Source organism: Sinohyriopsis cumingii, chromosome 13, assembly GCF_028554795.1.
Source record: "Sinohyriopsis cumingii isolate HCF-2022 chromosome 13, ASM2855479v2, whole genome shotgun sequence".
In the NCBI taxonomy this organism is placed as follows: Eukaryota; Metazoa; Mollusca; class Bivalvia; order Unionida; family Unionidae; genus Sinohyriopsis; species Sinohyriopsis cumingii.
In genome coordinates this window covers 71,057,876-71,074,337 of record NC_142973.1, presented here as the reverse complement: position 1 = coordinate 71,074,337, position 16,462 = coordinate 71,057,876, and the positions used below count along the sequence as shown (strand labels likewise).

The 16,462-nt window shown below is 38.2% G+C and overlaps 1 protein-coding gene across 1 annotated transcript in view; it reads right to left on the bottom strand.

Moving 5' to 3' along the window:
* LOC149785811 (uncharacterized) overlaps positions 1 to 14,081 on the bottom strand; it is a 35,076-nt gene extending 20,995 nt beyond the window's left edge. The window contains exons 1-3 of the mRNA XM_089979752.1: positions 13,922 to 14,081; positions 9,088 to 9,210; positions 5,332 to 5,529 (exon numbers count right to left, since the gene is read on the bottom strand). Of these exons, the coding sequence (XP_089835878.1) occupies positions 5,332 to 5,529; positions 9,088 to 9,210; positions 13,922 to 13,991 (391 nt within the window). The 5' untranslated portion in view covers positions 13,992 to 14,081. The remainder of the gene's footprint in view (positions 1 to 5,331; positions 5,530 to 9,087; positions 9,211 to 13,921) is intronic.
* Between the last annotated feature and the right edge of the window lie 2,381 nt (positions 14,082 to 16,462).

Genomic DNA, 16,462 nt, shown 5'->3' with positions numbered 1-16,462 from the left:
AGACTTAGACGTTTTCGATTATTGAAACACAAAACAAAATGATGCACCGAGAGTCTTGCGCCTGTTCCAAGACGGAACTGGATCTGTTTGCCATGCCCCCTACCATGATGACCATGCAAGAATCCCAGTGGGTGGAATTTAATCCCATCTCCTCTTTGACCGATTCTGCTCCCATCGAGTTTGAAATCAAAGGACAGCCCGAAGATTACATCGATCTGAATAGCAGTTACTTGTACCTGAAAGTCAAAGTTCTAGATAAGGATAATGGTGCAGTAGAAGACACTGAGAATATAGCTCCCGTCAACAATTTCATGCATTCCTTGTTCAGCTCAGTGGACTTGTACTTGAATAACAAACTAGTCAGCAGTAGCATGGATACTTACCCTTACCGTGCCTACCTGGAAAATCTCTTGACGTACGGAATAGATGCCAAGGATACTCATCTCAATGCTTGTGTGCTGTGGGAACCTGACGAAGCGAACGAGTTTGACACATTAAAAAAAGACAATGACGGCTTTGAGGAAAGACAAAAGAAAATCCTAGGTGGAAAGAGTTTAGAACTGATGGATCGTTTGCATTTGGACATGTGGTTGCAAGAGAAATATTTGCTGAACGGGGTCAATGTGCGCCTGAGACTGAATCGCAGCAGTGCCACTTTCCATTTGTTGGCTGATGAAACTGCTACTAAGACTAGCAATCCTAAAAGCAAAATCGAGGAGGCCAAACTCTACGTACGACGCGTAGAAGTGTTACCCAAAGTAGGTAACGACATCAGTCAAACGTTGAGCAGAACGACTGCCAAGTATCCCATCCGACGCGTGGAAGTGAAAACGTTCACCATTCCCGCTAACCAGCATTCCATAACCGAAGATCATCTGTTTCAAGGACAGCTACCCAAGCGTTTAATCCTTGGTATGGTCCTGAATTCAGCCTTCAACGGAGCCTTCCATCAAAATCCTTTCAACTTTCAACACTTTTTAGTGAAGAAAATCGAAGTCAGTCGTGATGGCAAGACCTTGTGTACCCGACCTTTCGAACCTGACTTTACCAACAAAAATTACTTGAGATCGTACTTGTCCCTGTACGAAGCCACCGGACAGTTAGGAACCAACACCACTCACGGCATTACGTACGACGATTATGACGGAGGCTATACTTTGTGGGCTTTCGATTTCACTCCAGACCAAGGCAGCGACGAGGGACATTTCCACCCTATAAAATCTGGCCAGATTCGTGTGGAACTTCAGTTTGCAAATCCTCTGCCAGCAACAGTGAACGTCATCCTGTATGCAGAATTCGATAATACCATAGAAATCAACAGTTTGAGAGAAGTCATTCTAGATTATTAGAAAGCCATGGAAGACTGTTATCCCTCTTTACCTAGTGGAGAAACTTTGGACATGGAATGTGAGGAGACCGTGGAAAAAGAAGAATCTCAAGACAAAGACGAAGAAGTTTTGATGAAGTCGAGATGGCCAGAACAAGAAGCCCATTTAGTCTCCTGTTTTGCCAAACACTTGGTCGACAAAATGACGGAATTGATCAAGAAAAATTGCTATGGATGTCAAAACGATCATCCCAGTCAAATTCAACACGATAAATGCCTGATGTTGAGTCAAGAAGAAAAATTGGACGAGTATCTGGACGAAGCTTGGAGTCTCATCTCGAACGAAGACGTGTTGCACCAGTGGTATAAAGACTTGCGTGAACATTCTTGTCCACCATTAACCACTCAAGAGATCCATCGTATCGAAGCTCTCCTGAATCAGAGTGAAGAAACAGAACGAATAACCGTTTATTCGTCAGACATTTTCAAGCAAAAAGTCAGGATCGAATTGACGACTTATTATTACCTGTGAAGAAGAAAACAAACACAAAACAATGGATACCTGGGAACTTTATTACCTTTTGAACCACAGTTCGTATACGTCTTCTTGGAATCCTGTCGTCTGTGCTAAAGATGAACTCCCTCATCGCAAACCTAAAGACCATCAAGCTTACGTGATCAACACGGACGACAGTCATCTCCCAGGAACCCACTGGGTAGCCGTCTACTTTCCTCAAGAAGGATGTGTGGAATATTTCGATTCGTATGGATTGCCGCCTTTGGAAGACGATATCATAGACTTTATGAGAAGAAATGCTCAAACCACCCGATTCAATAATGTGAAATTACAAGGCACAGATTCCTTGGTGTGTGGACAGTACTGTGTGTATTTTCTGCATCATCGCAGCCTGGGCTATTCCTTAGAACATTTAGTGACTCATTTCGATCCTCGTTCTTCTGCTAGAAACGATGTGAAAGTAGATCGATGGTTTTGTGACCATTATGCTTATCTTTTGTCTCAAGCTAGGAAACGTAGTGTCCATCAATGGCCTAATGATTTCCAACAGTGGAAATCACAGTTTCATTCACAACGTTGTCAGCCTTGTTTAAAGTAGATTGTATTTGAAGAAAAAAATGTTTGTGATTTGAAAAAAAATTGTTAGATGTGTTAATGTTGGATTATTGTTAGAGTTGTTGTTAGTTAGTGTTAAGTGATTTTTGAATAAAAAATGTTGTGTTTTGAAAAAAATGCCTTTGTGGTTTGTTCAGCTATAAGAATGTTGGATTGATGCTCTTTCATTTCTTACTATCCCTCTCATGAACGTTGCGGCTCGAAAACCGTGTGGGGATGTTTTCCTTCACGTCCGCGCTTTCACTTTAAGAACCGGGTTGTTCCCAGTCTAGCCATCCATTATCGACTCATCCTCCTAAGAAGATGTGCTCCAAACTAGCTAAGCTCAACGAAGCCTACGTGAATTTGCATAGGGTCAGACACAGTCTGATACCGAAGCCAGAAGAAATAGAGAATGTGAGAATGTTAAAAATCACTGAAGACCTGATAGAAGAGCTCTTCAGAGAAGAAATGAACAAGGAGAAAGAAGAATGGACAGAGAAGTACAGACTTCAGAGACAGCAGCAACAGCAGCAGCAACAACAGCAACAGCAGCAGCAACCTGAAGCTGACAGAGGCTTTGTCGATTGTCGTATCGACACCAAAGAATTCTTCTTCTCTTTCCGAAGAAGCAGACCTATCGCCAGAAAGTCTATCCTCAGAGGACATCGCATTCTTAGAAACTAAAAAAGAATGCCATAGCAAAACAAAAAAACAGCCCTTTTCAGGGCTACCCAATACTCTAGAAAAGAAATAACTATTAATTTGCCAATGTGTGTAGATAGAGTAGTGTGAAAATAAACACTAACTCTTTCTTAAAAATTTTGAGGGTATGTGTTTGTGTGATTGTGTTTGAAAGTGATAAAGTAGGTTGGTGTGGATAGTAGATTAAAATGATGTTTGTTTTTTGGGGCTGTTTGAGGTGTATATTTAGGGTTAGATTGAATTGCTTTGCGTATGTGGATATTGTATTGAAGTGATGGATAGCATAAAAAAGTGAGCGAGTGTTTCTTTTAGGTCCGCGCGTTGTTTTTTTGGTCATGATCTAGGTAAGATGAATTTTATGTTTTCAGGGGATGTTTTCCTTCACGTCCGCGCTTTCAGTATAAATTGAAACTAGTTAGGCAGTCCAGCTACCCTTGTTGATTGATCAACACCAAAAATGAACACGAGACTGGAGAAACTGTTGGAACTTCATGTGCATCTGGAATATGCCAGGCGCATATTAAATGAACTGGCCGCTGAAGCCATTGTCGAGGAGGGAAGGATAAGAGAGGAGGAAAGAAGAAAAAAAGAAGAGGAGGAAAGAAGATATAAAGAAGAGGAGGAGGAAAAGGAGAGAAGAAAAAATTTCAGAATCCCAGAGAGTGAAAATTGGGATTCTGAAGCAACATATCCTGCCTCTGCTCTCTCCCCCCAAAAGGTAAAAAGTAACTGGGGGATAAGATGTGTATGTGGCGCCAGGCCTGGAAGGTGCCACCATTAACCAGGTGTCCATGAAGTTCCAAACAAAACAGCCCTTTTCAGGGCTACCCAATACTCTAGAAAAGAAATAACTATTAATTTGCCAATGTGTGTAGGTAGAGTAGTGTGAAAATAAACACTAACTCTTTATTAATAGTGGAAGTGTATGTGTTTGTGTGTTTGTAAGAGCTGAGGTATGTTTGTGTGAATAGTAGATTATGGGTTTCTTAGCAAATGTGGAGAGTATAGTTAGGGTTATATTATATGAAATGAGAAAGTAGGGGGATGTTTTCCTTCACGTCCGCGCGATGTTTGGTCATCATCTAGGTAAGATCCATTTTATGTTTTAGGGGGATGTTTTCCTTCACGTACGCGCTTTTCGTATAAGAACCCACAGTATTCGTCGTTCAAACCATTCTGCAAAGAATAAAAAGAAGATGGCGTCAAACCAAATGGACAAATTACAAACCTTGCAAGACGTTTTAGACAACTTAGGAATAATGGAACAGATGCTAATAAGACTCGTTGAAGACCATTATTCCTATAGTCCCCATCGTGTAAAGATGGAAATTAACAATTTAAGGAAAGCAAAGGACAAGATTAGTGGTGTCATGAAAGAGATCAAGGAGGAGAAGGAGGATGAAGAGGAAAAGATAAGAATAAGAACATGGAACGAAAAAATTGAAAAAGAAGAGGAAAATGAGAAGAGGAAGAAAGAAGAAGAGGAGGAAGAGAAGAAAGAAGAGAAGGAGAAAAAAAAGAAGAGAAAGAGTGTTGGAGATAAAATAAGAAGTTGGTGGAGGAAAAGAAGAAATTAGAAGAAGAAAACCCAAAGGCCCTTTTCAGGGCCAGCCATATTTCTCGAAAAGAGATAGTCTTTGAATTGCCTACCCCTTTTTTAAAAATTTTTAAATTTTAAAAAAAAAAAAAAAAATCCCATGTTAAATTCCCCTTGTCCCTAAACAAGCCCAAACTCTATTCCCCATGTTAAATTCCCCTTGTCCGTAAAGTGACCCACGATTTATTCCCATGTTAAATTCCCCTTGTCCGTAAAGTGACCCACGATTTTTTGCCATGTTAAATTTCCATTGTCCGTAAAGTGACCCAGGGGTGTTTTTAATGCTAATTCCCATTGTCCGTAAAGTGCCCCCCTTCACTACTCACGCATATGCAGCTCATAGAAAACGAAAAAAATGAAATGGGCAAAAGTGATCTCGGTCCTTATCTTCTATCTTCGATTAGGCTTGGTGTTTCACTCACAGGCGTTACGATAGCGAATCTCTGTCAGTGCGATTTACTTTTATTTCACACGAAAGTAAAATGTAATCTTTGTATCACTAACGAAATTTTTATATGGCGTACACAAGGAAATGCATGTAGATAGAATTTTAAATTAGCTGTCTTATTTCAGGCTATTTTCCAAAATTACCTGGGTTGACTGTAGCATCATTCGCTCCAGTCCAGATAAAAACCCTCGAATCTCTCATGCCATCCAATGCATCGATATTTCCAGCAGCCACTTGGGAAGATACATGATTTTGTAAGGTCTGGATATTAATACCACTTGGTGACGCCATGCATGTTGTCTGCGCCGTGACTACGCTTCCTTGTGCACAGTGGTAAGGCACTGAAACGAGAATTACTGACATAAATTTTTTGACCCATTTTCATTTGGTCCACTATTATAAATGTCGTCGTTGTTGTTACTTTCAAAGAAGATAATAATAATAATGAAGATGACAATTAAGATAACGATGATAAGAATGATGATGAACACGATGGTGATGTTCATAATTATATATATCCTTCTTATTGTTCTGTTCGTCAGCGGGATGTTTTGCACCTGAGCTCTTTTGCCTACTATATCTTGAAGTTCAGTTCATCAAACTTAATATAATGATCTATTTCTGACTGAAATGGACCGCCGTAATACCTAGTCCACTTCGTCCTGTATTACATTGATGGACCGCCGTAATACCTAGTCCACTTCGTCCTGTATTACATTGATGGACCGCCGTAATACCTAGTCCACTTCGTCCTGTATTACATTGATGGACCGCCGTAATACCTAGTCCACTTCGTCCTGTATTACATTGATGGACCGCCGTAATACCTAGTCCACTTCGTCCTGTATTACATTGATGGACCGCCGTAATACCTAGTCCACTTCGTCGTATATTACACTGATGGACCGCCGTAATACCTAGTCCACTTCGTCCTGTATTACACTGATGGACCGCCGTAATACCTAGTCCACTTCGTCCTATATTACACTTATGGACCGCCGTAATACCTAGTCCACTTCGTCCTATATTACATTGATGGACCGCCGTAATACCTAGTCCACTTCGTCGTATATTACACTGATGGACCGCCGTAATACCTAGTCCACTTCGTCCTATATTACACTGATGGACCGCCGTAATACCTAGTCCACTTCGTCCTGTATTACATTGATGGACCGCCGTAATACCTAGTCCACTTCGTCCTATATTACACTGATGGACCGCCGTAATACCTAGTCCACTTCGTCCTATATTACACTGATGGACCGCCGTAATACCTAGTCCACTTCGTCCTGTATTACATTGATGGACCGCCGCAAATACATAGTCCACTTCGTAATGAATTACATTGATGGACCGCCGTAATACCTAGTCCACTTCGTCCTATATTACACTGATGGACCGCCGTAATACCTAGTCCACTTCGTCCTATATTACATTGATGGACCGCCGTAATACCTAGTCCACTTCGTCGTATATTACACTGATGGACCGCCGTAATACCTAGTCCACTTCGTCCTATATTACACTGATGGACCGCCGTAATACCTAGTCCACTTCGTCCTATATTACATTGATGGACCGCCGTAATGCCTAGTCCACTTCGTCCTGTATTACACTGATGGACCGCCGTAATACCTAGTCCACTTCGTCCTATATTGCACTGATGGACCGCCGTAATACCTAGTCCACTTCGTCCTATATTACACTGATGGACCGCCGTAATACCTAGTCCACTTCGTCCTGTATTACATTGATAGACCGCCGCAAATACATAGTCCACTTCGTCCTGTATTACATTGATGGACCGCCGTAATACCTAGTCCACTTCGTCCTATATTACACTGATGGACCGCCGTAATACCTAGTCCACTTCGTCCTATATTACACTGATACTAGTATGTACACGTGTACACAATTAATATCATAATTTTCACTTAATTTTCCTTAAATTATATTGTTGAAACATTTGCGATTTTAGTTCATGTTTTACACTTACCTTAGAGAACATCTGGGTGGAAAACGTGTTTCACAACATAAATAGTACATACTTAAAGATTTTCCTTTGTTGCCAGCACTGCAATATAATTGAATGATCTCAATAAATTTACTGCCTATCCATTATTGAAACAAAAGGAAATTTATCCAAAACTTTCTTGCACATCACCGTTATTAAGTCTTCATCTGCTTTTTTCTCAAGTAGTATTTGTTGCAGAGAAATTCGATTGGGACTTAAATATAATTACGTAAAAGAGATTCAGGTCACTGTGGTCTGTATTTCATGACCAGCACTTTACCTATAATTGACTTATCGCCAGAGAAAGATAATCATACACACTCATTAGCATAGCACATCATGCAAAATCAAAGTATTTTATGTTGACAAATGTGTATACTGAAAATTTCAGTATATGACTGAAAAATGTAGAAGTTATGAGAATTAATATTTATGTGATTTGTAGTGGCAATTAGCTAGATGGCGAACATTAGACCTGGATGTCTGACAAGTTTACAGTGCGCATGTAAATCACATAATGACTCAGACCTTTGCCTGCTATAGTACAGGTGGGCAGAACATAGGTTTTTGCACGTATTAGACCTTGACTGGGAGATTTAATTTTTAACAAAATATTTCATCTGGAATTTTGCCACTCATTTGCGTGTAAAATCATGTATTGATCAAATACAAAAGCAGGGCATATTCTGAAAATGTTTTTCTAAATTGCAAATTACCGTACATTTCAGATTTGATGACTCATCAGGGGTTACTAATATCTCGCATGCTTACTCGACTGTTGTATCTTGTGAACTTTTGTTAATATTAAATGCCGTGTTCTTGAAAGTTAAAGTCATGACCAATCAAATACAGCACATTTACAGTCACTTTGTCAAGGCACTTTGATCTGTGCAATCAGTACGTATTCGGTACAAAACCTCGTTTATGCTAATTAAATATAGTAATATTAACAGATTGTTTGCAATAAATACTTTTCTAATGTAACATTTAGGACTTTTCCAAGGATATTATACATTTTTCAGTCGCTGTCTGGCCAGAAAAAAGTCCCAAAATGGATATTGTTCTTCTGGCAGTGGCTCCCAACCCTCTTTCTAAAAATATTGTAATATACGACTTTGGTGACCTTTTTGGTTTCAAGAAAACCGTTTAAATTAAAACAACTGCGAATGCAATTACCATTTCCAGTAGGCTCATAGTTAATATCTTTTTCTTTCATCCTACAATGGTTCCTGTATTCAAGAAACCTACAAAACATATTTCACTTGAACTTGAAATCAGCACTTGTTTTTTTACGTGCATTTACTCTGCTCAGAGCGCACAAGTATTGATTTCTGCACTTTCTTCCCTCTACACTTGTAATATTTAAAAACATTTATTCTTCTGCGTCTGGTTTAATATTGTATTTTTGTTCAAAAGTTTTTGGGAATACGTGGCCCAGCATTGTAAGTAATATACAAGGTAACTTAACATTTCCGCGTGAAAATGTAAACCTGTCTCTATATTTTTACTTTTAAGTCATCGACTGCATTTACACATCTGAATTCTGTTGTAAGAGTTGCTTATTGTAAGAGTTGAATTACTTGGCATGTAAACCTTTAGTTGCTCTGACTCTCATGAAGCTTAACATGGATATAAATCCCTTTTTATTCTAGGTCCACATCCGTATCGAAAATATCCTTTTAGCATTTGTTTCCAAGATTTCGAAGGTTAATTTTAAGAAAAATGTCGATTTTATCAGGTAAGATATTGCATGGAGAATGCATGACAAGACCAGCGTTCGTTATATATAATCACTCACCGGAAACAGGGCTACAATTCTATCTCTAAATATGCATTAGAATATGATAAATGTAACACTGTGAAAGCCTGAGAGTTCACTTACATCCTGCAAACGATCCCATCCCCTTAATGATGGAAGAATAGGCCACATGCATCTGAACTGCCATGGCAGCGCCGGAGGACAACCCGGATATGGAGATCCCATGTCTGCTTACGTTGTATGCGCCTGGAACAAATCAAGAACGATGTAGAATATTTAATATTATAAAGATACAAATCAGATAAATAGTAAAAATTCTTTTCAACGATTTTATTTTATTTACAGTGTATTTTTTACAGTGTATTTTTTTTTTTTAAAGAAAGAAATATATTATGTTTAGAAAGGCCGGTTCTACAAAATCTGGAAACGCACATGGCATAGTTAATATGTTGAATCATATTTTCGACATTTTGTTAAAAATGCTCACGAGGCTAAAACAAGTAGAGATACATGCCAAGTAGTGGGTTTTTCCGCTGCGTAATATCATGGGTTTTGATGACAGGCTTCAAAATCGTAAAGGAGAAAGGGCAAACACTCGGGCAAACGTTTATGAGCTTGCATCTGAGGAGACCTAGCTTAAGAAAGCGCTGATGGTCCACAAAATGAACATTAACGACTGCAGCTATATGCTCAGCTTGCTTCTAAGGGGGCTCTAAACGTGTTAAACAATCAAATCAAAGGTCACCTGATCACGATCAAGAAAACGTTTGCTCAGATTATGGCTGCAAATCTAAACCAGGAAAAATATCGGGGGAATCAGTTTTTTTTGGCAGGGCATTACCATTGTTTCTATACTGACCGCGCTAGTGTTTATTATTTCGACGATCGCGGTTTCCGTCGCTAGAGGAGGGGCTACAGTGGTCGCAGCATAGGCGGTTCCTCCCCAACACCAATCCTAATCACCCCTCCTCGTTCACCTGGACGGCTAAAGAAGAGGTTGAAAAAGGTGTTGACTCGTCTGGCTGACATGCTCAAAACAAAGCCTCAAATGTGGCTGTAGACCAGCCTCCTTGATACTGTGGGAGCCCTTATTTCTTTCTTGGTGAAAATTGCAGAATGGATAGCTGTTAATGTGGTGGTGCCTTCGTTCTAACCTTTGTGGCTATCTTGCAACGAAAAACACGGCGCTCATATTAAAATCCATAAAGTTATGAGGCCGTTGGATGTCAAAGTCACCACTAGATCAGTTGTAATATCCTTCTATTTTATAACCACACTCTCGATCCTCGCTAGCTTTTGAGGTTGAGTCAGGGCGTGTCAAAACTGATCATATCTTCCATAACGGTAAAATTTCGACAATACATAACAAACTCAAACGTTCAGTTTAGTTATCATGATGGGTATGGCTATCTTTTAGTTGCTGAGTGACATAGTAACGAAAATGGATATTATCGTAGGATACAACGACACATTACAGAAATACAATTGCTCGTTTAAACTTACGTTCAAGCCTACCATGAATACCCAGGCAATAAAGATAAGTATTCCATGAGTTGATAAATAATCTGTACGGCAAGAAATAGTAGAGGACAATAGAGAACATGAAGTGGGTAAATGATATGTAGTAAAGAAAGATTATGACGACGATAGCCCAACGGTTAGATCTAATCCTACTACACAGCCCTTAAATGTTCAAAGAACACGTGACAATCACTTGGAGTAAACAAAAAGAAACTTAGAAACGCCATAAAACAATATCGACCATTAAGTAAGCAAGTAAGTATTTATTTGATTATATTGGTTTCTTTTTAAGATAGGTTACGATAGACGAACCCCTTTCCCTTCTAGATGCGTTGTTTACACATTTGCTTTAAGACGCAATTGAAGAACACAATAATGATAAAACTAGAAAAAATAATTTGCTAGGAAAAGGAACGCAAAACAGAATAGCACATTACAGTTGTTTTTTTATCGTTTGCTTCTGCCCGCTTTAAGGTGCATTTTTTTGCGAGGAGGCTTTGATTATGGTTGTGTTGGGCAATGAGAGTAAACTGCTTACCCAATGACAGAACAAAGGCATCCAACCTAACCTGGTCTGTGGATCGAACCTGGTACTCACATATAGGAATCCAGCACGTCAATCACTAAGCAACTGTTCTTCACGTTATCTCACATATACACAAAATTTCAATGTACAGTTAGTTATTATAAACTATAATTGCTTATCTTCAAACATTCGTGGATGATTTGAGTACATATTTTCTTTTTGGTCAGATATCATTAGAAGCATAGATTGTTTCAAACAAAGAAGTTATAGTTAACTATTTTATTTGAGTTTCTTGCTTTCACCATTTTCACGTTTTTGTTGTTTGAGGTTGTTTTTGTTTGTCCCTTTTATCATTTAAGTGTTTTTATGCTAATCATGGCAAAAATAACGAAGAGTATTTATTCATTAAAGCTCAATCACACACTATAAAATGGATCTCTCTTTGACAATTTATACGTGATTAATAAAACTGAATTATTTTGGTTTCTTTTTGTTTGTTTGTTTTTTCTTGTTGTTTCTATTTTATTGCTGTTTTTGTTGTTGCTTGTCACTCACTAGGAAGGAAGTGGTCCAGAAATTTAATTCCCGAGTAGTTAAGAAACCAGCTTTCTAAACAATTGACTGTAAACCTATCAATTTACAAGTGGGCCAAAAGCAAATCATCCTGTGCTTAAGAAACTAATATTCTAATACTGTTATAAATTCATATATTTACTACTGTCCCAAAAGACGGACCTATTTTTCTAGTAAAGAATATCGATACGCAGACGTCATTGAAAGCATTAACATAGTTCTTGTCTGCACGCGATACGGAAATAGAGATTTCAGCATCCGTATGGAACACGGTAACAACATGCAAGATACCTATTATTGATCAATCCTAGATACAAAAGACTAAAATTAATTGAGAGAAAGGACAAATTTATTTCATGTACTGAGTGTAGGTATGGTATGCATTTTCTGACTTTTTAGAGCATGTATATTTTTCACCCTGTTTGTTTGGCATGTTTGTTGTACCGTTATTTCCTAAGACTCCTATGTGAGTCTAACTCCTGTGACGCCTTGATACCAAGGGCACTCATCACCCATTACTTTAACACACATAAACTCCCTGTTTCTGTGTGTTACATCGAGTTGTGTTGCCTTTCTTATCTATATTTTATATTAGTTGTAGTGAGTTTTATTTGCTTGTTTTTTTAAATTCTTTTCTTTTGTAGAATGATCTAATCTTGTTCTTGAGTTTCCAGAATTCTTGGACAGGGGTGACTTCTTTGTGAGAGTGAAAATGTTATAACATGTAAGCCGGGGGGGGGGGGGGCCTGTGGGAGTGACAAAAACGACCACATCCCCTAAGTTTACGTGTAATATTGTCCTCCGCTGTTTGTTTTTGAATAATGGTGTTATATTTATTGTTTATTGCATTGTTGTGTTTGCTTTGTTTCATCCTACTGATGTGTTGTTTGTTGCTGCTGTTGTGTGTGTGTGTGTGTGTGTGTGTGTGTGTGTGTGTGTGTGAGGTGCTATTGTTTGCCATGTTTCTATTGCTCTAATCGCATGTTTATATTTCCCTAATGCTTTGCCAGACGTCCGGTATGGCCACGTATGGGACAAGGTCGGTGGCATATACAGTCTGTATAAAGTGCTTTTATTAGAAAACCCATCAAGTTGAAGAATGTGGGCAGTTCCTCCGCGTGTTCCATGTCTACAGTGAAATTTTACCCCTGTCAGTAGCTCCTTTACTGTGACGTTTAGTTTATTTTTTAATTTGAATTTATCTTTTTCTGAAGGTATCTCCAATAGTAAGCCCATACTATTTACATCGGTCACCTTATCTTCAATATTAAGCCCACCTATCTTTCTATTACTCTCGCTATTCGGAGAGCAAACACCACATCTATCTGGTTGCCTTTTTATTTCATTGATTCCATTTTCGGAGTAAGGCTGTATATCCCTTAGGACAGTGTTTCCCAAAGTGTGGTACTTGTACCACTGGTGGTACGCGATAGGTTTTCAGGGGTTACATGGCAAAAAATAAATCACTAAAATTGCATGACCCCCCCCCCCCCCCAACAAACAAACAAATACGACACAGGAAGAAGGGGTGCGCCAATAAGACCGATGTCGCAAAAGGGGTACACAAATGTTATAAGTTTGGGAAACACTGCCTTAGCATACAGTACGCATTTTCCCCTCCCACTAGGCTAAGCCCTTTTCTGGGGAGATCTAAATAACTAAAAGTACGCAAAGGACATCTGCCTGTCTATAGCGCTTTTACATCTCATCAAATTTACAAATCTAAAGAGTTGATTCTCTGGCTTTCTTTTAAGCTATCAGAACCCTTTTCCCTTTTGTTTTCAACTTTAGCATTAAAAGCGGAATAAGCATTTCTCCTTCCATGTTTCAGTTTTAGAACTGAAGACTGTTGAACAAGTTTCAAAAGAAGAAAAAAACATTATAAAAACTACAAGTCAGAGAAGTAAAAAACGATATGTTAGTAAAATATGAAAAGAAAGAACATTTAAACTAAACTTTTCCCCTTCTAAAGGATGTCAGTGGTAAAAGAAGACACAAACAAAAATGCAACGCAGAAAAGCTCATTAGATGAATCAATATGCATCGATTTTACAAAATGTATTGCATACAATGCGTTTGCCATGTTGTCTATACAAGTGTGCGACACGTTTTTCAGTAACTTTTCTGGACTGTCACTTTGGGATTAGCGAAGTTCTACCGTATTCGCTCCTTATAGGCCTATTCATGTGACACCAGAAAACGTAGTCAAGGCTGTGCCATCATGATCTAATAGATATATAACAAAAATATTATTTTGATGTGCTTTTGATACATATACACACAATCTGTGTGTGTGTGTTCTTTAGTCTTGTGACCTACACATCTTATTATACCTACCCAGTTGCTCAGCACCCTGAACGTATGTGGATGATACCCAGAGAAAGAAACACAATGCCAGCATGGTCATCTTTTGGACTGGTTCTGATTCCAATGTTCAGAACTTTGAGGCTATCCCTATTATGTGGCTTACAACGGACGTGACCGTTCTTCCTAAAGAATGTTGATAAGAAGAGCTCTCAAATTGTCACAAAGGTCATTGCTTAATCAAGTGTATCTGGAAATACATTGCGATTTTTTTTTTATTTAGTATAGTTTCTTTGGTAACAAATATTTTATTTCTGATCTTCACAAGCCTGTTAAATCTCGCTGCATTTTTTGGCATTTGCGACCCAAAATAAAAGCTTTCATTCTTTTGCAGTAGTTTGGCCAATTATAATGGAATAGATTGTTATCACGGCCCTAGTTTAAATGCATTGTTTGAAATGTATCAGGTTTTGCTTCTGCGCTCTTTTATTTTTATTGTTTTATGATTGTATCTGTTCCATTGATTATAATGCAATTCATAATTTTTCTTTCAGACAATTGTATCCTTCACTGCACGCACTATAACTGCTGACTCTTGAATGAGAATTGTTCGTGTAAACATAAAACAAAACAGGGACCTTACATGCGAGGGCTTTATTCAGAACACCTGAAGTTCATCCTCACTAAAAGATAAGAAGCCTGTCCAATACTGAGGTCATATCGACTCACCACGAACATGTATACCCTCTCATCGGAGATAAATACATTGGGAGAGGGGTACCCGCACGCACACAACGCAGTCTTGACAGAAAATGACTTAGACTTGATGATCGTTCTTAGTTGACAGTCATATTTATTTTGTTTATACGATTTTTTAACACCTGTCGTAAGAAGACAGATTTTATTTGATTTGGATTGGAGTTTTATTGCAAAGCAACAAAAGCAAGTTATTTAGTGCCTAGGCAATTGGAGTAAAATGCCTTCAGCAAGAACACATTACGGTAGCCAGCTTCGGCTGAGCAGATGGGATGATTGGAACCACTGAGATAGCGATGCTCACATTCGTAGTGGAGTAGCGGCCCTGCCTATGGTACAACACTAGAAACTTGTATAAAAAGGAACTCTTAGTCCCTTTTACACAACATATCTTTGTGGTTTTCTTTCTTTGTGCTATTTTTGTCAAATCGTCTGCAAAAGGGTTGTAAACGTAAAGGAGACATTTTCCAACAATTTTGTTAAGCCATTCAGAATAACTTCGAGCATTTCTGTCAAGCCATAACAAAACGAAGATGTTTAAGGCGCATTGATTTCCCCCTTTTGGCGGAAAATGAAACTTAAAGACCAGCCAATTAGGACGCATACTACGATCAATTTCCTGACCTATGAACTAAGCAAAAGGTCAGTTAAAACATTCAAGGAAGAAATATATTGTCAGCTGTGTAAAGCATTTTAATCTTTTCATTTCTGAAGCACTACTTTAGAAGTTTTTATATTGCAAGGTTACGAAATATTTCGTAACGTGATTAGGCAGTTTTCATGATTGAAATTCAAAATGGCTGCATCTGCCACACATGATTTTTTTCCCCACAGAAAAGTCCAAAATGCTATGTCACTGCGACAATTTCGTCTCAAAGACTTCCTGGACTGCTGGCACCGGTATAATGTGTATTATAAACACCATCTTATAGATTTCCAATTAAAATCTAAAATATTGAAATATTAATACCGTTCCTATATCAATAATACTTCCAGATTGGAAAGTAAAATATACTGTGAAACTATCAATTCCTTCCTCGTTATAGTAATTACTGCACGGTTTACTTTTTTTTAAAAATGTCGTCAGGACTGAATATAACAATGTTTAATGTGAAAATTATTAACTAGAAACTATCTAAAATGCGTCTGCGAAATTAATGTTATCATTTTTCAGTTGTTAATTACTGAAATAACTTAAACTGGTCATTTTGTTTACATATAGTCGAATTAGAACTCTGCAAATGTATAAAACCTCCCCACTAAAATCAGTTATATTTTGCACGGTCATCTTATTTGTTTCCCATGCACCTTTATGTTACTGCTTTGTAACATAATTATTCCGTCCTGGCAAGAAGAAGAAAAAAACACCAAGGATACATCAAGATTCACGCAAGAATAACGTTTAAAATAGTAAAATTTAGTTAATGCAAGATTATTCTACTGAAGGTAACTTCCTTGACTTCCGCTATTCTATTTGCATAACGGTTTTCTTGTTAGTAAACAAAAAGTTGGAGGCAAATTGGAGAAGACACAATCAAAATGCAATCCTCAATGTACGCAGATCCCTGCAAAATTGTGACTTCGTGCGACAAACAGCTTTTTTGGAAGTTATTGGTAAATATATTAACTTGATATTGTTTTACATAATAACTTTGTCGTATAGCTCTAATAATTTAGAAGTGTCCATGTCATTCCTTACCATCAAACTGCGTATTAATATATTGCGAGAGAGCGACGTCATCAGTAACGTCGTTTTAGAATGTACAGAGATACGGCGGTTATGATTAACAATTACACAACGGTCTTTAAAACTTCCAT